Raw genomic sequence first — 25314 nt, forward strand, 5'->3', positions numbered from 1 at the left:
GTGACCTTATACTTGTTTCATATGCAGCTCATTCAAGATGCATACAGTGGTTGGTTAAGCTCTGCTACTGCCAGCCAATCAGAACTGTGTGCTCTTGTAGTTGCAATTAAGACCTTTGATACAAGTTTTATAGAAAACATTGTTCACTGATAATCAATGATCAACTGGTTCAACCTATCATCAACCAATCACTGATCTTGAAATTTATGATACTTAGCATTATTCTTGACCAAAAGATTTCCACAAATGACCCAGGGGCAGGAGTGGTCAAGTGTATAAAGTCAGAATATGATTATCTTACCTGTATATTCCAAACATCAAGGGTTAATTGGTGAGGGATTATGTAAAAATAAGTGTTGAAGAACTGTAACCAAAACCTTTAACCAAATTGTGATTACAACATAATTCAGGATGCCATGGTAATACCAGGAGCAGAAGCCACCGACAGGAGAGGTACTTAGAGAAATGGTGCATGTAGTTATGGAAAAACTTTAATTAAAATATGTTCTTACTGTAGTTCTTGACCTAATGTCCCCACCTAGGGACAGAATCCATAGGCAGGAGTGGTACAGAGACAAAGGGAAGGATTGGATGATTCTATACTCCAAATGAAAAATGAAAAAGAAAAGCTTTAACCAAAATGTGTCCTTAATGTATATTTTGACAACATGGCCCCATCCAGGGGCAGGATTAGTTCTGAGCGAGGAAAAATATGCAATGAAATTATATTCCAAATTTGAAGTGAATCACATAATTAGCTATGGAAAAATACTTTAGTTCACTACTCATGGTGTATTGATGTTTGTTGATTTCATGCTTTCTACAAACCACGAACTTAAAGACCCAACAAAAAATTAACATTGGTCAAGACAAAATGAGCTCTTTACAAATCCACAAATTTATTAACATTTACCCAAGAGACTGTCATTTTAGTAAACCATCTAAACTTGTACCCATGATCCATGAAACTTTTACGAATTTTGTATGTGATGTAAAATGCTGTAACCAAAATCTTAAACCAAAATGTTATTCTTGACCCTGTTACACAAGTCAGAGGAAGACGTGGTATTGAAAGAAGTGGTACATGTCACGACATTTTTATTTTAAATATGAAGTGAATGTGCATAACGCTGGAAAAACGTAAACCAAAGATGAATACATACACAAACAACCAAAGCACTGTGACTTCATTCCAGGAAGTAAAAAGCTGGATTAGGAAATCATGTTTAGCTACTTCCTGCCTTGTAAGAAACAAAGCTGAAGCCTTTTACATGACTGTACATACTTCATGAGCTGTTGTACAATAATTATATGAGTCATCTGTGTTGTCATTTGATAAAAAATAGTTATAAGTGGACTTTATCAGTAGTGGCAGAGTTCAACTTCAAAGCTACTTTGATGAGCAATTCCAAGTATTCTTTTTCTAGATCAAGAATACCAGCACTGGAACCGTGAAGACACTTGCCAAGAAAAATATAACACTTTTTATAAAGATAAATGAGTTTCATAGAATGATATATCCAAACTAATGATTCATGCAATGATAAGGATATATGTATCCCTTTGTACAAAGCAAAAATAATTGTATTAATGTTTTAGATGACACCATCACTGTTGCCACAGGAAACACTGTACCTATGTCTCAATACGGTAACATGAGACAAGAATTGTTCATTCTACATCTCAACTCTGAGAGATTGGCGAGTAAGAAGAGGCCTGATGCAATTTTCTGCATCTTGTAATAAGAAATTAATAGAGGTAAGTGCCATGGTGGCTTGGTTGTTAGCATGATAGATTTGCAATTGAAACAATGTGGGTCTGAATGCTACCATCAAATCAGTCTGGATCAGCTGCTATGGTGTGTTAATGGCAAGGCACTTTACTCCAATTGCCTAAATAACCAGATTTAAGTTCCAGCTGTCTCATAAAACAACAGCCACCTCAACAACATATACTTTACTGTAATTTCAGTCCTTCTAACATAGGATGATACACATAAATGTAATTATAGGCAGTAGACAACATGATTTAATCATGAATGTAAAACTGTGCTGTATGCTGATTGCAACAAGATATGTATGAAGCTTTTACATATACAGTAATTCCTCAAACCCAAACCCTCAGCACACTGGAATCCTCATAAGATCAAAATTTGTTTGGAGTCCCAAATATTCTTCTTTGATATCATCGTTTTTTCCCCAGTAAACCAAAAGCCATCAACTTCGAACACTTAAACAAATTTCAATCCCAAATTTCAATATTACATTATAAAACCCCATAAAACCAAAAGTCTGTTCAAACCTGAAAATATATATTTGCTGCTAAGATCCTGACACATTCAGGAACATATTAATTATGGTTAGCAAGTACTGTAGTAGGCTTATCTGTGAGACAAAGACCCCAAATATGTCCTAAGGGTATGCAAAAGTGAAAACAATACTTGACATGCAAATTGCCACAGATTGAGGCCAACAATAGGATAATCTGAAGTGTCTGCATATATAAAAGGAGCCAGCTTTTAAGATGAATTATTAATAACTAAATGCTTGCAGATAAGCCATTTAAGAAAGAGTATGTTAATCTGCTGCTTAGTATATAATTATGATTGATGCTATTCATTCGTATAGATGATCAATAGAATATTTTTTTAAATTTTTTATTTATTTAATAATTACATATCAGGCCTGTATTAATCAAGAATGTGACCTAATTTCTGATGCTCTGCCAAATTCACTCAACAGGCTCTTGAAAACTATGAGAATTATGAATTATGTCATACTGAATCATTATGGAACATCATTCATACAATTTCTAATGGACTGATCATAAAGGTATAAAAGTATCTCATTCTTCACATTTTCTTGTGGCAAGGACTGCATTTCTATGTGGAACAAATGATTTTTGATGAAACAGAATGTGATTTTTGGAAGGAACATAAGTTTCTGAGATACTTTTTCATTAAATACAGGTATTTAAACAACAAAACTCACAGCTTTCTTCATTTTGTGCACTGCTACACATATTTTCTAAAGGCCCCTTCCCCATAAGCACTTAAAACAAAGTGTTACTGGTCGAGTAGCAGGTAATCGGGCATTGCTGACTGAGATTGTGGGTGCTGATTGCTTGACTGACCAACCTGGAATACTGATGGCTTGATTGGCCAGTGTGACTGGTAGCCGAGTGTGCTGGTGACAGAGTATGTAACTCTATAATCTTTTAGCTGTGGGCTAATTTTTGGGGTTTGTAAAACCTAGTGTTTTTGGGACTGTAAAGATAATTTGTATATCTGTCAATTTTGTTTACATAATTTCACTATTTGAGTGAATACATTTTACTATATGAGTAAAATTCTGCATTTGTTTTACTATTTGAGTAAAACAATCAATCTTTTCATTCTGAAATCACTGTGAATCATTCATCCCTTGTCCTTGTACTTTTAAGGTCATTTATTTATATTTTCATTATTAAGTTTGTGCGTTTTAGGTTAAATGATCCAATATTTGGATCATATACATGCACAATTTAATCATAATTAGTTGCTCATTCAAGTCGTTCATTATTAAACATTGTATTTGTATCACCATCAAACGTGTTCTGTTGTAAATTTGAAATCCCGCCTGGTTGTCTTGTTACAAATGGTGTCAGAAGTGTGATCATTTCGGATTTAATGGACCAATGAAATTATTGTTTCATTATTCTTGTATGATCTTTTTGTGTGTTTCAGACACTTCTGACAAGACAGTGAGGTTGATGAGACACATAACATTACTTTATTTTTTGTATACATTTCATGTTTTTGTTGCTTTTTGGGAAGAAAAATATGGTTTGCTGCAATTATAGTTATTATGCATTTTCTGCATAATACTTCACTTTAAGTTGGTCATATCAGATTTTTGAAATGTCATCGATGAAAGAACTTGTAGAACTGGGGAAACAGTTTGGCTACGAGTCCCTTAGAAATTTTGTTCATGAAGAACAGGCTAGGGAAAGGGATCAAAGGTTAAAGGAGAGGGAAACTATGTGATGTGATGTGATTAGGATTTTTAATGTAGCTTTAACAATTTTTCAGTCATACTGCTAAGAGGTCTGCAGTATGGCAGTTTATAGTGATGTCTAGCACCGGGGCATCATGCCGCAGACATTTAGCATGATGTCCCACCCAGTCACATTATCCTGACACCAGTCCGACCAGTCCTAACACTAACCTCTTAACGCTGAACGCCCAGCAAGGCAGCTGTTAGTACCATTTTTGTAAGTCTTTGGTATGACTCGGCCGGGGATCGAACCCACGACTTCCCGCATCCAAGACGGATGCTCTAACCACTAGGCCACCGGAGCGGTGAGAGGGAAATCAAAAGGGAGAAACTAGAGATAGAAAGGGAAGCCAAAGAAAGGAAAAGGGCTTTTTTGATAAGGAGAAGATAGTATTAGAAAAGCAGGCCGAGAAGGAGAAGATAGAATTAGAGAAGGAGAAGATAGAGTCAGAAAAACAGGCCAAAAAGGAAAGGATAGGATGGGAAAGGGAAGCAGAAAAGGAGAAGACAGAACTGCTTAAAGAAGTAGAGGATAGGAAGTTAGAAAGGGAAAAACAAGTGAGGTTAGAAGCTTTGGAGACTGAAGATAGAAATAGGGAGAGGGAGTATCAAAGAAATTCTGAGCTATTGCAAACTAAAAGGGAGGGGGCACATGACTTTAAACTGAGAGGTCCAAAAGTGCCCCCATTTGAAGACAAAGATAACATGGATAGTTATGTAAACAGGTTCAAAAGGTAAGCTACAGTACAAAAATGGAAAAAAGACAATTGGTCACTTCATCTTAGCATGATGTTGAAGGGTAAAGCATTAGACATGTATTCGCATTTATCTGCTGCCGATTCGCTGAATCACCTCGCACTGAAAGAAGCACTTCTGAAGAAATATGAGCTAACCGAGCAAGGGTTTTGCCAGAAGTTTAAGTACATGAAACCCAAGAGAAGCGAGACAGTCACCCAGTTCGTCAGTAGGATGTGCAATTACTTGCAGACATTTGAGGGTCTTATCGATTTCTTGCTTTGGGACCAACTCTTGACAACTTGTGGCAAGGAGTTATATTTGTTCTTGAGAAAAAAGTCCTTCATGAATATAAATGACATGGCCACACAGGCAGATTTATTCACTGAAGCTTGGGGAGGTTCACAGAACATAATCTCGTGAGACGGCAAAGATGGGAATCAGGTCAAGGACCAAAAACCCAGGGAACCTGAAAAATCTGGTAGGGATAACAAGGGAAGGCATAAGGACAAGCAATGTTTCACTTGCAAGAAGTGGGGACATATCTCCCCCAATTGCCCTAAGCGGAAGGGATCAGTCAAGAAAGTCACGGTGGCCATTGGAGGCAGACGATGGGTAGATGAAAAACTCAGTTCCCAGCAGGCTAAGCGGGAAACATTGTAAAAGCCAGTGATGCATGCAGAGATCAGTCGTGATGTGATCCAATCGATCGGCAAGTGTATTTTCCCCAAGGCAAGGGTACCAACGGCAAATGGCATTGTCAATGGACAAGAGGTGACCGTTTTACGAGACACAGGGTGCACTACTGTAGTCGTGAAACGGAGCCTCATCCGCGATGACCAATTGCTTGGGTTTAAATCGCCTTGTATGCTACTGGACAAAACAATCGACCACATTCCTGTTGCAAGGATAGATACTGAAACACCTTTCTTGACCAGAACTGTGGAAGGTTTGTGCACAGCCAACCTGATCTATGAACTTACGATTGGCAATGTACTGGGATCTAGACTCCCAACCAAGTCCTACTTCTGATTCCCGATCATCCAAGCAATGCAAACCAGAGCTCAGGTAAAGGAGGATAGCAAACCTTTATGTAAATTAAAAGTAACGGAAGCCATTACTGATATCTCCCACGAAGAATTTCTAAATGAGGAAGTGTATGAACCGGGGTTCCTCTAAAATTTCTAACTCAAAAAGGTGTAATGTACAGGGAATACTCTACACTTGATAGAAAGTCCTTGGAACTAGTGGTTCCCCAGAAATTCTGGTCGCATGTACTCAAGGTTGAGCACAAGTCGAGTATGGTGGGTCATTTAGGTATGAAGAAAATGACAGGGTACTAAGAGAATTCTATTGGCCTGGTGTCAATAGCGATGTAGCATGGTTTTGTCACTCATGCGATGTTTGCCAGAAGATGGTCTCTAAGGGCAGCGTAACTAGAGTACCATTAGGTCAGACACCCTTGATAGATACTCCGTTCAAATTCCCACATACAGATCAGAAAAACTGATACATCTTGACGCTGGTAGATTATGCCACTAGTTACCCCAAAGCCATAGCTTTGCCATCGATCGAAACCGAACGTGTAGCCGAAGCGCGAATAGATATGTTCAGCAAGGTCGGAGTGCCTGAAGAGGTTCTTACTGATTGTGGAGCGCAATTCACCTCAGATCTCATGGCAGAAATTAGTAGGTTGTTGTCCCTTAAACAGTTGTGCAAAACACCCTACCACCCTATATGCAAGGGGTTGGTAGAGAAATTCAACGGGATGTTGAAGCAAATGTTGCGACATTTGTGTGTGGAAAGACCTAAAGATTGGGATAGGTAATTGATCCAATATCTGGATCATATTCATGCACATATTAATCATAATTAATTGCTCATTCAAGTTGTTCGTTATTAAACATTGTATTTGTATCACCATCAAAAGTGTTCTGTTGTAAATCAGAAATCTCAACCAGTTATCTTGCTACAAACATACACACAGGGATCATGCAGAGCTCTGTTATGTTGCAAATTGTGATTTGTTTTCCTTGTTGGTGAAAAATATACCATTTGGTGATGGATTTGTTTGCATCAACATTTTGGCTGTTAAATCTTATGTAGAATCTTGGGTTTGGAGTGGAGAAATTCAAAGGTACCATGAAAGGAGGCTGCAAACTTGGATATAAAATGGACTGAAATCTATTTATTGTTATATCAACAACAAAAATTCCTGAATGAATGAAACTGACATATACATTATACGTGACTCATCTGATCATACATTGCATCCACATAATATTAGTACTGAGAGTGCTCCTGGTGAACGTGGGTTCAGTAAGACGAATCTCGTCAAAACTGACAACAGGAATAAACTCTGCATCTCAACTCTATCGAATCTAATGAGAATCATCACATGCAAATGTAAAGGTGACTTTGACTTTAAAACTGCATTAGGCAAGTGGGCAGCCATAAAATCATGATGTATACTTTTGTGACACTGTTATTATTATGAAACAATAATATTTTAATAATGCAAAACATTATGACTAAGATAGCAAAAAGTTATGCAATGATTCATTCTGTAATATTGTGGTATTGTGGTTTGTTGTCAATAAAGTAATAATTACTACATCTTTTTCAATTTTCATTGCCTACTGCATGAACAGACATGGAAAAATATTGACTCCTTGCTTGGCGATTATTTGGGTGACACATTTTATTAAAGCCAGCGCCATCCCTAGTTTTGTGTTTAAGATTTGAGTTATATTTTGTGCCAGTATGATATAAGGGGATACATCAGCAGCAGGTGCAGCAAAACACTTATTATTGTAATACATTGTTTTCTAATTTGTTCTTGTTATTATAAAGTGCATATATTTTTGTAATCAAATTTGTATTAAATATACAGTAAATAAATATAATACTGAATATTTTAAATCATCTACTCTACAGAAGTATGTTTCTATAAGAGAAAATGAAGGCACAGGAAAATATTGTCCTTTATAGACATCTGTGTCTATTAATAAAAAGAAATAAGGGTTATTATAATGTCCTTTATGGACAAAAAACATCAAGATAATTACCTGTTCCAATGAACCAATAATTACCATTTATGTCTAATCAGCTGATGTCAGGTACAAGACCATTAATAAAATTATTGACTGAGTTGGGAGGAAATATGTATCATATAATGAGGTCTGTAAATTCCTTGGTTGATTTGTTCTGTTTCATTTAATAGCACTGGCAATGAACGGCAGATGAAATCTCTAACTCTCAAACCATAAGGGAGTGAATACCATCACTTAAACTTTCAAGTATAACCGACTTCCCTAGTCGCTTTCCAACTCACAGATGTTTTAGCTGACAAAATAAACAGTACAAATGAATTACTTACAGCACACAATTATTCTGCTTATGTTACATTTCCTACTGTAGCAGAGTATAAATAATAACATGATCGATAAACTTTCTTAGGATGGCAAAGGAAATTTATTAATGGATAACAAGGTAATGAATGTACATTCCATATATACTCTCTTCTAAGTCTGGTAAAACTGCAAACAACAAAGATGCAAATCTGCTGAAGCATAATGCACCTGCAGATTAGGGTCTATATTATTTGTTCTACTGATTACTCCAAACAAACTGCACAGACCCAGATCTGCTGGTGCATGATGCGCTGGCAGATCTAAGTCTGTGCAGTTTGCAGTTGGACTCATCTTACAAGTGATTATATACGGTTTGGAGTTTTATGGCACTTCCGCACAATAATGGCTATAGAAAGCCAAGTAAAGGTTATGTTCTTAAAATGTAAAGATACAAAAATTACAAAAGAAAAAGATTACATTATATAACTCTGGATCAACTGGCTTAATACTAAATCTGGATTTGGTAAATGTAAATAAATGCTGTGAGCACAGTGGTATGACGATAAATGCACCTAAATCAAAAGACAGGATCATAGGCAGACAAGCAAGACTGAAAGTCCAGAAAGATTACTTCAAAGTAATGCTAAAAGGAATGGATAACAATCTGAAAATGAAAAACTACTTGGCATACTGATAGACAATATCCTGTGCAAAAACTAAACTAACTGTTTTATCTCTTTAACAGAATAAAATCTCATCTCCCTCAGGAAAAGAGAAAGATATTCAACAATGCATATATTATGCCACATCTAAAATACTGTTGTTCTGTTTGGGGTCACAGTAATACAAACAGACAAGAAAGAATACTGAAATTTCAAAAAAGAGCAGGGAGTTATTTTTTATGCTGATTTTGATACACCATCAACAAATCTTTCTAAAACCCTTAAGTGTCTTACATTCAGCAGACTCTCAGCTTCAAGAAAGGTTTACCAGTCTATAAATCCTTACATGGATTGGGTCCTGATTATCTTTAATGTAACTTTAAATTTGTCAAAAATGTACATATGTAGGAACTAAGATCCATCTGAAACAACAATTTAATTTACATAAAGCAAGTTCAGAGTATAAGAATAGTTTTGCTTTTTCTGGAACCAAACTAAGGAATTCCATAACACTCTATTGGTATATCTCTATATAAAGTCAGCTGACTCATGCCAAGCTTTTAAAAAGCTTCTTCATCAACATCAACAGAAAATGATAATTTTTATGATTTCGTGTAATTCTGTGCAACTACTTTTTGAAACATTGTTGTATCATCTACTCACCTATAATGTTTTACACAGGTTCACTACTAATCTTTGCAAGATTCCTGTATGTACTCATCTTTAAAGTCTGATGCATATTTTATTGTAGCAGTACATTAATTATCTATGTATTAATAGCATTTGTTGTCTAAAAAAAACTCATCTTGTAAAAATTGTGCGTTATATATATATATATATATATATATATATATATATATATATATATATATATATATACACACACACGTAATTTTAGAATGCATTATGGAAGATTGGTCAGTTGATCAAATGAACCGCTTCATTAAATGAAGTCATTATTATTATTATTATTATTATTAAACCCTTCAAAATAAACGTGTTGGCTAGTTTGTTTTTAAAGGCACTTTCAATATATTAGTGACTATATCATGTCATGGAATTGGAAACCAAAATGCCCCTTTTAAGGAAGCCAGCTGATCTGACAGACATGAAACCACTGAACCTTGGATTACAAGTCCAACACTAGGAAATAAGCAACCATCATTCCCTAATTATGTAGTCAACTTGGTTATGGGCCATGACCTAGCAATTTAAAGGGACCAATACCAAGATAAAAATTACATAAATATACATGTCAGAAAAATATGCAATACAAGCTAGAGTTTTCTCTTGGTACACTGTCAGACCCACCGATGAGCTACACAGACTCCACTGTCTTTGAACATCCAAGGGTAGTGGGGTTATTGATTGATCGATTGATTGGTACTTAAAGGAAATCAGCAGATGAAAGGCTTTTAGTGTCATGCCAAAGGAGTAAAATGATTTACATTGAGACACACCACAACAGCTGAGTTGGGTTGGCCTGGACAGGATTTTAACCTGCAACTCAGTGATATGAACTATTCAGCCATTGTGGTTTAAGATTTACATGGGAACAATGTCAAAGAAAACACTTACTTTTTGAGCAGCTGCAAGAACTTTGTCCAGAAACTTCAGCCATTCATACACAAAGACTGGTTTTTTGTTGTCTGGGATTTTCTTTAATGCCTCCTCATTAAGAAGAAGGCTGTGGGCAAGTTCCATATTTTAAAGTTAGTTTAGCTTCAGCCTCTGCTTGATCATATCCTTACATTGCTGGATGTACCTGAAAGAAAAAACTAATAATTATATAAAATTATTTAAATACATCTATTTGTTAAGTTAAATTAGAGCAACTGCAATTGATTACCAATGAAAATCCCCACAACTTTCTACTGCATATTCCAAACCGCTTACCCCAACAAATCCCCTGCCAATGAACAAATGGGGTCAAAATTCAAATTCCATCACATGTATGACGTATCTTCCTATGACAACATATATAAAGTTTGTTTAGATGTTGTTTGAAAATGTCAATGTAACTAAAATTGCAAATGTGTTAAACAGTATGACCTTTGGCACTCTACAAGGGACCCTTGGGGTTGGAGACATGTATGGCACACCTCTCACAGATTGGTACCGTGGGCAACATAACTAGAAAGTTTCCTGAAACTTCAACCAGAGATTTAGTGGTGTATTAAGAGACAAACTGAGGGTATCACAATGGTGATTTATCATACAAAGCTACTGCAATGCATCATTGTTGGATCTGGTATGACGACAAAATTTGAAAACAATTTGGATCGGTGATACTTTAAAAACCTCAGATAAACACACACACACACACACACTTGCCAATATAAATCTGTTTCTATAATTCCTTGTAGTACAGAAGAATAATACAGAGTTACATGTTTACCATAATCAGCTGTGTAGTCTACATCAGATGATAGCAATTGATACATGTTTGTTAGATAAAGATAGCAGCAGATTACAAGCTACGGTCAAAGCAAAACACTGAAATTTTCTTCAGCTGTAACTTTGACCTTCACACACTGCTAGGCAAGCGTATTCAGTGCACTTTGCAGAGACATACTCTGAACATGACATTACTCCAACCATCATATATATATATATATATATATATATATATATATATATATATATATATATATATATATATATCTATAACATGCTCATTTCAAGCCTAAGTTCCAAAACAGTTGTTCACATCTGTTAACCCATCCCCTCCCCTCCATCACAACCCCACTCCATGTTCTAAAGTATGAAGTCTCTACATCTATATTTACTGTAAACAGTGTAAGAGTAGTGCAACATTACAGGTACAACCAGACATGCAAAATAATGCAATCTCCATCAATTTTTGGAAACGCATGGGGATAATGTAATACAGTTGATTGTTATTAGGCATAACATGCAAAATTCATGGAAATCTAATATACTTCAGGTACAATTAATACGATAGTATAGACCCTTTAAAATATCACAGAACCTGAAGAGTGTACAGTTTGAAACTCATGCTAATGTGATAAAATATTTCATCATAACCAGCTGCCAGGGTCTCAGTTATAAATATATTATCAGAAACAGAATCCTAATCAATAAAATCAAACTTTCTTCTGTATAAAATCAGACCCACATTAAAATGGTTTCAATGATTGAGAGAAATGCAGTTTCAGCCAAAGCAAGGATGGTTTGAAGATTACCTGTGGTAAGAAGCTGGTAATATTTAGAAGTTAATCAAGGTAGCACAAAAAATAAAATAAAAACAGAATGATATACACTTTCTGTCTTGACTTTCTAAAAGCACCCATAACAATGTAACTTGCTCTTAACCTGCCTACAGAAAGTATACTTCAAGGGAATATATGCTTATCAACAGTGGAATGCATTATGACACAATTATTTTTATGCTTATCAATCAGACTGGGCTGCATATGACTTAAAACCTGACTAATTGATGAAAATAAATCTTAAGGAATGTGAACAATGTTGACAGACTGGACTAAAGCAATTTCAGCTTAAATTTTGTCTTCCTTGGCACTGTATGTATATCTTGATATAAGTTAGGTATAGTCATGGATCCTATTAGTATTAACCATGGTCCCTGATACAACACTAGCATAGTTATGGATCCTTTTATACTTGCTGAATTATCTTTGTCCATATAATGAACACTCAGTAGAAGGTGACCTTGCCTGTATCACAGTACTCATTTATGACTACCTTGATCAGATTATAGTATCATCATTTACAACTGCAAAAATAACACTAAAAATTGCTGCCATCACATGGGCTTTGTCTGACTTTAATGGTGATAAAAATCTTATAAATAAGAACTTTATGCTTTCATAGACAGCCAGATATCAATTAGTCAGTATACAAAGAAATAAAACATTCTTAAAATGAACTTCCATCAAAAACTTTTTAAAAAATCCAAGTTAAAATTAGCTACAGATCATGGAGCTAACAATTCACAGTCTTTTGCTTTCATGTGATATTTGTTGCCGTCAAGATAAAACCACACTGAAAAAAAGACTACTGAAATTTGTTCCACAAAACTTCACCTATGATATCCGTGTCTTTCTCTCAATTAATTTTTATATAGCATTTCAAAAGGTAGCCGGCATCCATCCGTCTTTGATAGATCATGGTGTAGCTTCCGGTTTAAGTGTCCTATCTGGACCTTCGTGAGTGGCTGAAGAGTCCAACCCTAGAGTGACAGTCTCTGCTGCACTTTCTGCAGGTGAACATTACTTGTTGAGGCTGTTGTTGTTTCACCTTCCTCCTGGCTCTCTCTGCAATGAGGTTTGTGTTTCTCGCTTCCTCCGCTTTCTAAACACCCTGTCTGACAGCAAGATGCACAGCTCTCCCAGTTGTTGACATTGATGTTGGCTGTCTTCATGTCCTTCTTGCAGACATCTCTGTAATGCAGGCATGGCCATCCAGTGCACCTTCTGCTTGCTAGCCGTATAGCAGGTCCTTGGGAATGTAGCCTGGGTTCATTCCCCTGACGTAGCCAAGCCAGCAAAGGCGCCTCTCACTGAGAATGGAGAACATGCTGTCAATGCTGGCACATTCCAGAACCTGTGTTGAGTACTTTGTCCTGCCACCGGATGTGCAGAATGCGCCACAGGCATCTCAGGTGGAAGCTGTTAAGTTTCCTCTCATGACTCACATAGGTGGTCCATGCCTCACTGCTGTAGAGCAGTATGCTGAGCATGCAGGCCTGGTAGATGTGCAGTTTGGTCTTCTCAGTGAGGTTGTGGTTGTTCCAGACTCTCTGGTTTAGTCTGGCCATAACTGCTGCTGCTTTGGCACCTCAGCATCAATGGAAGGCTTTCCTCTTCACCTCAGTAACGGGCTCCATCTCCTCCTAGTTGGCCTTTTTGTGCTCCTTCTTACTGGAGGCAGTGATAGCTGAGTTGTACACAGTGTCTCAGAGGTGGGACCACTTGGAGTCGATGGTGTCACATGGGCAACCCTTCTTCTTGGCGTGGTGCAGCTTCTCGGGTATTATTCCCACCTTGATGGCCATGAGGAAGTGGTCCGTGTCACAGTCAGCAATGTGGTAGCTGTGGGTAAGGAGGACATTGGCCAGTTCCACACGCCTGGTGATGACGAGATCTAGCTGGTGCCAATGGCGGGAACATGGGTGTCGTTGTTGTTGTGGGATTTAATGCCATTTTTCAGCACACGATAGGCTATGCATGGTGGCCAGTATTAATGGTGGAGGAAGAACCCGGGAAAACCCCGAGAAGAACCACCGACCCATGAGAAACTACTGGCAAGCTTTCTCACATACCCACATTGGCCGAATCCTGGAATTGAACCCATGCAGACAGAGGTGAGATGGCAGTGATCCATAACGGAGAGCGCTTTAGACCACTCTGCCACTCAGGCCCCCTGAACATGGGTGTCTCCATGACACCTGGTGGATGTTCTTTCATTTGAAGGTGTTGGTCATGCATAGGCAGTGGGAGCCACACATCCCCAGCAGTCGCTGACTGTTCTCATTGATCTTGCCCCTTACCGTGAGGGCCAAGACAGGTGGGCTAGTTCTCATAGTCAGCTGCCACTCTAGCATTGATGTCCATTAGTATGTAGAGGCCCTAGGTGCTGGGGATACTAGATATTGATCCAGAGCTTTGTAGAACTGGTCTTTCTCCTCTGGAGTGGAGCAGAGGGTTGGGGCATACATACTGAAGATGTTGGCTGGGCCTAAGGATGTCGACAGCTGGAGGGCAAGGATCCTCTCAGTGTCTGATGAGGGAGGCTCAACAAAGGCAATGAGCATATTCTTTACAGCAAAGCCCACACTGTGCTGCCAAGGTTCGTCCAAGTGCTTCCCTTGCCAAAAGAAGGTGTAGTTGGCTTCCCTGATGGGTTTCCTGAAGGCAGGCAATGTCGATGTTCAGTCAGGGGAGTTCCCTGTCAATGATGGCAGTCTTCCATGTGTCATCAATCTGCTGCAAGTCAGTAGTAAGTCCAGGACACATGGTCCTGACATTCCAGCTTTCAAAACGAAGAACTGGAGACTACTTTCTTCTTTGAGTCTTGCCTGGTGTGAAGTTTGTGGCCCGCTTGTTGAGATGGATCTTTAAGCTCCATGCACACAGTGAAGCAGGCAGGCCATGGCGGGACAGCACCCTACTGACTGGGGGCTGCCCAGCTTGAGGCGGACAGTAGCTGTCCAATGAGACATGGCAGTCTGTCCCACTGTCGAAAGCAAACCCTGGTGCCAAGGTCTATGCCAATCGAGCTATAGTCTACAACCAGCAGACTGCTGCTTCACATGTTGTGCAGACGTCTTATGATGCTCAAGTGTCCTCTCCAGTGGAGCTACGAAGCCTGGGCAGGGCAGTATGGAGAATCAGCTGTTCAATGTTGCCCATGCAGCAGATCTCCCCTCTCCATGCAGCTGGTGGACCCAAGGTAACGATGAATGCTGAAACAACTTGGCACCAACGGTGCCAGAGGAGTTACCAAAGTTATGTTGAAGTCAATGTCATACTGCCTTAGGGACTCAGTCTCCAGATTTTCTGTCAGGGTTTACTCCCTTAACCTTTCCCATTAGCGGGCACAGCCGCGAGGCAGCGGAGGTTTAAGATTAGAGTTTTCCTTCTCCTAGATGAACTACCATCCAAGGTTTATGAGCCCCATCTACCCAAAGTGATTTTTTAAAAGTGCCAGTGGCGCACCCTCACCCCTTCTCCTGTTATTGGAAACATGGTCCACCGGACTTAGAAGCTAAGCCACTCATGACGCCAGGAGCTGGATTTTAGTTGACAAAGGTGATCAGATATGCAAGCCATATGAGGCATTTCTAGAGAAGTGGGGTGTTTGTCTCCCACTCTCAGCTACCTTCTGAGATGCTGGTATCAAAATTCAACTAAAAGGATGATGATGAAAAGGTAGCTAAAAATACCAAATTCATTTCATGCACAAATGATTTAAACATAATTCATATAAAAATAAAGTGCAACACCATTCACTCAATACATGCTGAAAAAGACAGGACTGAGTACATGTAATCCACCATATTCATCCTGAGTTCTGGAAGAGCACATATTTTAATACTGAAAAATAATCAAGAGGAGGCAACTACATTATGTCTAAATATAGCCAAGTAGGAAGCTGATCACACCTTAATAAACAAATAGAATCTTCCAAAGGTCATGGCACATAAAAAAAATTGATATAAACAGACCACCCACCCTGTTTTAGCGTGTATTTAATGAGATGCGTAAATACTCCATGTCGATTCCAACAGTGTTAAAATACTTAGTACACAAAATGAATTAGTTACTTTTAGCTACATTTAATGATGCTAACCTATAAATTCACCAAGCTACAGATGCGGTTATCACTTGTGATGCTGCGTAGAATGAACAATTTTTCAGCCTTGGTACAGTGCAAGCTTACAGTGTGCTTACAATTTAACAAATTACACAATGAACTGTTACCTCAGGCAATACTGAACATTTTAGTTTTATTTCTGTGAAACTAAAAATAATCAGGGTTCTGCCTCTTCCCAGGTATAATGCATGTACATGTAAGAAATCTGTAAAAATAACTCATTGTGGGTAAAGTTTATCAGACACCTGATAAAGATTGGGGCTCTAGTGACTCTGACCTCTGACCTTTAGACACCAAGTCTGACCATAAACAAACATGGGAACCAAATCTTACTGTAGCTTCTTTGATCCAAGACCCTCAAATCCAATGGGAGCTGAATACATCTACATGTAGCTTATGCTAGTTTCTTATGAAGTTTAAAAATTATTGGGTACAGGGTACTTGATAAATCATACAAAGACCAAACTCATTGATATACATGAAGGTTAAAAGCCCTAAATGAGCAAAAATATGCTAAATTTTAAGACAAGGCAAACGTGGAACAAGTTGACAATTTATATCAAATATACTACACTATGCATGCTTACAAGTTCCAAACAAACTAGAGAGGTACCTGTGAATCATCTAATCCATGAGAAAAAAGTGCAAAGACCTTGCTGTAAGTATGGATACACATACTGGGTAATTAAACATTTCATGATCCATCCATTGTACATTGTTATATACCATATTCCAGGAAAAATGTGTAGAATGTACTGCAAAGCCTGACTTAAAGGTCAGCTCTACTAAGCAATCACCTGTCTTCAAGAGCCACTTTCCCCATGTCCCAGAAGTAAAATTTATGCAGGATATAACCTGTATTAAGCAGCCACCTGCTGTAAAAAGTCATATTCTTCACATCCCAGATGTCTGGTAAACAGGCTTTATTGTAAATGTAATCTCAATACCAGTGCATCACTACCAAACTCTGCCAATTCTAGGCTATTCGCCAAGAAAATCTCTCTCTATAGGAACCTGGCATTCTTCTTCTAACACAGTATATCTAGACATGCAATCTTTGACTGAGTCTCAAGACTATACACAAGCACACTACACCAAAAGCTGCAAATTTTCTCTAAATATTAATGTACATAGGTGAAATAAAGTCTTATAAAATTTTTAAAATTTCTTCAGCACCTTTTTTATTAACAGCGTTAGGTGGAATTTTTATAGCAACACTGCAATATTTTACAGTACAAGCCTGAATTAAAAAAGGGCTTCAATTCAAGATTTTGAAAATCAAATAGTATTGCTCCAGAATGTTGGGTAACAGTACTCTGCTGAGTCACAGAGAAAATATTTTTAACTGTTATCATTCATCTTAGATGGCAGTGAATTTTCACAAGCACTGACAAATCTTAACTTTTTTAAATAAGTTTACTGGAGACATTCATTTTCAACACTTCAGCTATATATGCAAGACGAAAATATTCCTCAGATATATGTCAGTACAGTAATTTACAGAAAAATTATCAATTCTGTTTGCAAGAAATTCTTCTGCAAGAAATAAACTGCAATCTAGCTGGATCATCTTGGTTATTTCTATGAAATGGATTGACTATGGAACTGACTGAGAAATTACAAGTGAAAAAATAGTTTGATGCATTCACAGTCCTGGTCAATAATTCCTTCACAGGTAACCAATGTATTCCAAATGGCAGCAATCGGCATATATTCGAGGTATGATCCCTATGATTGACACTGAACTTGCAAATGGAAGACAATAATATGGAGTAATGTCCTGCAGATATAGGAGTGAAAATAATACAACAACACTGAAATTTCAACCATCTTTGTTATTCTTTCATAAACATATAGATCCATCAACAGAGAAACACATAAACAAATGGATTCACAAAGAAACATGTAAATATTTCAACTTTCATGAGCTGAAATTAATCATTTGGTTATCATTAATATGTAATTTCATACAATATATAATTTCATATTAATAAAAGCATTTCAAGAATACTCAGTTTTGACATCTAACAGTCATTTTCCATTAGGCACATGTTTCATTTTAATCAAATGAAGATGAAACATCTTTGAACAGTTCTTGCTTTCATACAATATCATCCTCCGTCAATCATCATATACACCACAAATACAAATATTTAACCGTACTTATTAAAACTGGTTTGTCAGCTGTCTTTGGCACAAGCACTTGCTTTTGTGAAAAGTATTTGTGCATAAAAGGTATGGCATAATAGTTATTTTTAATGAACATGCTATGAAATTTTAATTCCATAACTGATATTGTATCCTGAAAATTACTGTCCAGAAATATTCTTTCAAAATAACAATCTTGGGGGCAACATAAGAAATAATTTTTTCATTACAATATTGTCTTGTTTGTCAGAAACAACTGCATTTCTGTTTCATAGCAATATACATGAATGTGGTTCAACTTAAGTATTCTATCTTTCAATATAAGCCAGGGAACTTCCAGCTTTATTTGTCCTTCATGCAATAGGGGCTTTTAATTTCAAGGGCTTATAATTTCAAGTATAATCTACGGATCAATTTGAAAAAGTAAATATCCTTATCGACGCTTAAGTCAGATTTTTATCTTGAATATAGGTGATGCTAACCAAGGTTTGCTAGGGAATCAAAATGGCGGCACAATGTGTGTGTGCTTTGCACTGGGGGTATTTGCATGATGTTGGTGTAAACAAGGCATGCAATTACAAGTTGAATCCCATTTTGTATTAATATACTAAATCCCTTTCTAAGTAATTGTTACAGGTGCCGCTGTCATTATAACTAACAAATATTTATTTCCCAGCTTTACTGTATGGCTGTTTTGCTAAATCAACTTTAAGATATGGAAGGAATTTCCTCTCTAAGCAATAGACAGCACTGACTGCCTGCCTGTAAGAGGACAAGGTTAATTGTTTGCAATTAAAGTGCCAGTGACTAAGCTTCTTCCTGTGATTATATAAATTATAGGCCTGAGACCATGATGGAATAAATAAAACCCATTAAGGCACAAACACAATGACTGAATGTCACTTTTCAAGATTTCACAGAACAGGACCAGACAAGCAGTATCATGAAGCCTAGCTGGTTCCCTTGTTCGAGCCGTTGAAATAAACTAAATTTGGGACATTGTAAGTCTACTGCTGCAAGTTGTTAGTCAATGATTATAGATAGGAAGATTTAACCAAATACATGGCATGACTTCTTGAAAAACATATGCATGAATATTAGCATTTAGCTTCACATTAAGACAAAAAATATTTTCAGTGCTGATTTCTATTATACAAATTTATTGTTTCATCCACAACAAATGACAAAAAGTTAATTAAAAAATATACCCATATCTATACTACAAACAGTATATACATGGGTATTTTTTTTCTTAACTTTCTTCTCAGATTTTATAGATGAAACATCAAGTTTGTGTTTATATTGATAACAAATTATTGCAATGGATGCATATCCAAATAGAATGGTTTTTTTTTTTATACGATTCAGAGAACTGAACTCACTCAAAATCATGGTAAATAAATTTCATTATGATCTGCCCTGCAACCAAATCTTAACAACAGCTTTATATTATTTTCATACCTTTCAGAAACTGTGCAACTTCCGTATGTTCTAATTCAGTGTATCCATCAAATGAATATAACAATCTTAAATTCTGACAAATGAAAAAGATAATATTTCACTTCTCTTCATAGTGTACTGTTCTCTTGTTATGTCATAATATCCACACCTGAAACCAAATGATAAACTTTTCAGCTGGCTTTCTCTTTTGTTCTTGTGTGATCACCAGACACAATCATCAAGCTTGATAAACAGAATATGACAGTGTTGATAAACAAGGTTAGACCAGGGTAGTAATAACGCCTGTGCCAGTTACAGGGCTACATCACTGTGCCACATCAGCCTGCAGACTAAGCTCATGCAAACAACTAATATGATAAATGTACTCAACTAATAGGGTTCTAAAATTAGGCAATGAGAAACCTCAGCATCACTCCCCCAGTCTATAAGATAAACTTGTATTACTGTAGTGCACATTGTTATATCTTGACTGGAATTCTTTAATCAGCACTCAGTTGCTACAGCACATGTATGTATTGACTCCTCATGCAATAAAGTCTCCACTGGTAAAATGTCTGAAGCAAAAATGCCATCAAATGATGACAACAAGGATTCTAAAGGCAAAGTGATATGTAAATATCCACACAATTTTGGACTAAGATTGCCATACATCCTTTTTTCTCAGATGTGTCATCTTTTTTGGTTATTAAAGATAATGATACTGCCATTCTCCGAAGTGTCCTCTTTTTTTTGAAAGTTCAAATATTGTAATCCTAATTTGGACTCAATGCAACACTAGCAGCAACAGTGGATACTAAACGTGTACCAACTGCACCTTGTGCTATTATCATTTTTTTGTTATTTATGTTTAAAAAAATTGTGTTGTCTTCTTATACATTAATAAAATTATCTACATGTAATTTAATTTGTTTGTCATAAAACAAAAATGCCTCAAGTAATCACATTATTATGATGCTGTTGTGGGTTTAATGCCATTTTTCAGCACATAATAGACTATACATGGAGGTCAGTATAACTGGTGGAGGAAGAACCTGAGAAAACCCCAGTAAGTACCACCTACCCACAGAAAGCTACTGGCAAGCTTTCTCACATACCCACATTGGCAATGTCCGAGACTCAAACCATTGTGGACAGAAGTTAAATGGTAGAGATCGATAGCGGCAAACAATTTAGACCACTTGGCCACCCAGAGTGCCCTGTAGCTCTTACAAGAAGATGTCTAAAATCCAAACCCAGATAAGAACCTTGTATCATACCAATTTGTTTACTGCAAAATATCAGTTTCATAAAATTCCACTTCTGTGGCTGAAACTTTGCAAAATACATCGAGAATCTACAGTACATGATATCAATATAAAGCTTAGTCTTTCAACTTTTGTTAAGACTTGACATATATTGTCTGTGATAAACACTGGTGATGTCACAGACCCAGAAAGGTTGCCACCCCATGCTAAGTAGAGTTGTTTTTAGGATTGTAATGAGACCAGTGATATGTTTGAATGTTATATAATGAGGTATTACATTTCCAAACAAAATTAGCTTATTATTGTTCAAATATCAATTTGGTTCCTTTGAAGGAATTTTTTTGTGCAATATCCAGCTGTCAGCTCTTTGTGTCTGTATTCCTTCCAAAGAAACTCGTGTACTTTTGCTGCCAAGAAATTCTGGCAAGTATCATATTAGTCTGTTGACACACTAATGTCAATGTTATTTTTTCAAATAAGTGCACTGTCACCAAGATAAATGTATTGCAAGTGTATTTTCAATGTATTTCCAGAAAGCCAACTTTCTTAAAGACATTTTGAATGATGTTTATCACTAAAATATCATTATCTGTAGTATTTGTTATGACTTTATCTAATCTTCCTAATCAACCTTCAGTTTATCATAATAACTTTAAATATGATGCAATGCGTTAGATGATTTACAGCAGTGTTGTCACATCATAATATACATGCAGGGTGCTACTTCCCAAAGAGGGCACTTGAAGCAGGAATAAAACCACTTTAAGGGTTGGACAGCAATCAATGCACCGCTTCAAGTATTTTTTGTTTTTCACCACACAACAACAGCAAACTGGACATATATTTCATCCATTTTTAAAAACAGAATGTGAAAGGAAATTAATTTATATCAATGAAATGTGGATTTGATTCAAGTTATATATTATAAATAACCTAATACTGTATATACAAAATAAATGCATATAACAGAACCATACTCAAATTCAATTATCAATTTAACACACTCTAATTGGTAAACCCTTTCCATTTTTATGAAAAATATACTTCAACAAATTAAAAATGATAACCACAAACCCTGACAAAAATAAGTTAAACAACAATTTTACTGAAAAAAAACTAACAATTTTTTAAAACGTTTTCATACAGTTTAATCAGCATTTCTTTTTTTTTAAAGTATGTCTCAACTGCATAGTAAAACCTGTTATAAGTGACTGTTTTTTAACATTATAAATGTCAACCTCTTTGAAGTAACTAATTTATCTATTTCCCACCACTTTGAGTTTGTGGGGAGATGTCACATTGCCTGTTTTTGTGGGGCGATGTCACTTAGCCTGCATTTCTGGGGAGATGTCACATTGCCTGAGTTTGTGTGGAGATGTCACTTTGCCTGAGGTTATGTCACATTGCCTTAAAATTTGAGTCCAGGGTGGACCCTGTATAAACATCATATCATTATATATACCAGGCTTTACATCTGTTTACCATTACTACCAGTTAATGTAGTATGTACTGAGCTTCTCCCTCTGACTTGAAAACAAGCTGACATTTAAACTCATGGGAGAGTGAACTTTAGAACTACTTTGACAGCCAGCCTGGAAAATGAGAGGGAAAAAAAACTACCATAGGTTTGTACAAGTACATCCAAGTTAACTTCTGTTTAAATGATCTATTAATACCATTTTCATTCTATTTATACTGGGTCAATAATTAGGATATATTCTGTAACAGATTATTCAGACAAATAAAACGAGTACAGGCCTAAAATTTTTAAAATATTCTTTGCAGCCAGAAGGACTGGCAAAATCAGAAATTTACAAGTCCTGCTGAATCTTCACTAATCCTTCCCACAAAACAATTTTAGGTAAGAACAGAAACTCTACTAGCCATCAGGCTACTGAAATTATGAAAACTACTAGTCTGACATAAGATTTGCTAGCCTTTAGTGGAATACCACTAATTTTGAGCCATGGGGTTCATTGAGATAATTTGCATGAAGCATAATTCCTAACAATCTGCAAAGAAAATGAAAATATAGATATACAATATATATTTGGCAAAGACAATAGATGTATAGATACATTATATATACTGTATGGTGAGTTTTGACAGAAAACAAAGAACAGATACACAGTATATGCAGTGATATTTGTCAAACAAAATGAAAGTAAAGATTCACTTATATAGAGAGAGGATATTTGCTTGTTCTGAGTGAATAATGGATAACCATGTATTTCATAGAGTGGGTGAAAATACTTAAGTGTTGCACCCATGAGATGAAATATATGTTATTCACTCGAAAAATCAAATATCTTACACACATTTTTCATGGCAGTACCATGCTATATGGTACTACAAACTCAACTTTTAAAGTGCATTTGTACACCCACACACTACCTCAAGATGTCCACCAAACATTTTGGCAATCTGTAGCAATAGTTTTTAAATATACATACAACATTTATAATAATTTAACAAAAACATATCAAACTGGAAATGATTATGTCACTGCTTGCATTGAGTATCCTTGCTCTCTAATCACATCTGGCAATCAACTTCAGCTTGCCTGACCTTCTTAGGCTTCAATATTATTATACTATTGTCAATCTAAATATTAACCTATTGTCAATCTAAATATTAAACTATTATTAATCTAAATATTAACCTATTGTCAATCTAAATATTAAATTATTGTTAATCTAAATATTAACCTACTGTCAATCTCATTATTAAACTATTGTTAATCTAAATATTAAACTACTGTCAATCTAAATATTTACCTACTGTCAACCTCAATATTAAACTATTGTCAATCTAAATATTAACCTACTGTTAATCTCAATATTAAACTACTGTTAATCTAAATATTAAACTATTGTCAATCTAGGACCAAATACAAGCATTTTATATAAAATTCTGAAGATATCAGCCCCTTTTATAAGGCCAACTTGCCAAACACCAAAATAGTTTATTTTAACCAATCTGTCTTCCTGCTAACACACTTTACACAACACCAATATTACTGCTAACACACCATCCCATTTATAAGATCACTTTACACAACACCAATATTACTGCATACACTCATTTATAAGATGGGGGCCCCAAGTGGCCGAGTGGTCTAAAGCGCTCATCGTTCCGGATCACTGCCATCTCACCTCTGCCTGCGTGGGTTCGAGTCCAAGGCTCGGCTAGCGTGGGTACGTGGGAAAGCCTGCCAGTAGCTTCTCGTGGGTCGGTGGTTCTTCCCTGGAATTTCCAGGGTTCTTCCTCCACCAGTTATTCTGGCCGCCATGTATAGCCTATCTTGTGCTGAAAAATGGCGTTAAACCCGAGAACAACAACAACAGCAACAATCATTTATAAGATGAAACCAACTGCAAACTGTACATAGATCTGCTGTGACAAAATGCACTGGCAAATCTTGGTCTGTTCAGTTTGTTAGGAGTAATCAGCATAACAAACACCAAAGACCCTGATCTGCAGGTGAATTATGCTATGGCAGATCTGGAGCTTTGTTGTTTGCAGTTTAACTCAACTTATAAAGTGAGTATATGCAATATCATCATCACAAGACATAACCCCTTTTATAAGCTAATCTTGCACAACATCAAAATAGTAAATTTCAAAAACTGTGTTGCCCTCAAGATGCCACATTTTTGTAAGGACACCTTGCCCAATACAGTAAAACCTGTCTTGAAAGACCACCTTCTTGATGCATGGATTTATTGATTATATAATGACACAACCTGTCATGAGACCACCTGTCTTGAGAGACCATATTATTTGGTACAATGGGTGGCCTTTCAAGGCAGGTTCTTCTGTACCAAAACAGTATATTTTAACCATTCTGCCCACTTTCATAAGGGAAAAACCATTTAATGGAGGGGTGGGAATGGGATTTTCTTTCATACTAGGATAATGTGTACTTTTGCCTCAAGATAGCTAATTTTCCTGCTAAAAGATATAATAGAAATCAGAGCAAGAATATCATTTTGATTCATTTTGGGGGACAGTATTTTGTTTCTCAAAAAATCCCCCACTGTTTTGAAAATAAAATGGTCAGTCCCTAAGTCCATGTTGTCCAACACCAAAACCAAAACCTGTATTTTACCCAATTTGTCCTCTGCACAAGAGCCATCCCTTATATAAGGTCAAATATCACAACAGAAGGGGTGGCCTTATACTATGGAGACCTTTTGTAATAGCATTTTGCATATATTGTGGGGTATTCAAAGACCATGTATTAGGGGCTATTACCATGTATAGGAGGGTATTACAGGACCACATATTGGGGGTATTCCGAGACTACCAATATTCA

General features: G+C 36.5%; 1 protein-coding gene across 3 annotated transcripts in view; it reads right to left on the reverse strand.

Moving 5' to 3' along the window:
- The window catches only part of LOC149804999 (HEAT repeat-containing protein 5B-like), a 179125-nt gene that overhangs the window by 134467 nt on the left and 19344 nt on the right, over positions 1-25314 (reverse strand). For 2 of the 3 annotated variants that reach the window (XM_089946429.1, XM_089946427.1), the window contains exon 2: positions 10363-10549. In XM_089946429.1, the coding sequence (XP_089802555.1) occupies positions 10363-10488 (126 nt within the window). In that variant the 5' untranslated portion in view covers positions 10489-10549. Of the gene's footprint in view, positions 1-10362; positions 10550-19752; positions 20082-25314 lie in introns of those variants that run through there. The other variant, XM_089946428.1, reaches the window with a different exon arrangement.

This window comes from Sinohyriopsis cumingii, chromosome 2 (genome assembly GCF_028554795.1).
Source record: "Sinohyriopsis cumingii isolate HCF-2022 chromosome 2, ASM2855479v2, whole genome shotgun sequence".
Lineage (NCBI taxonomy): Eukaryota > Metazoa > Mollusca > Bivalvia > Unionida > Unionidae > Sinohyriopsis > Sinohyriopsis cumingii.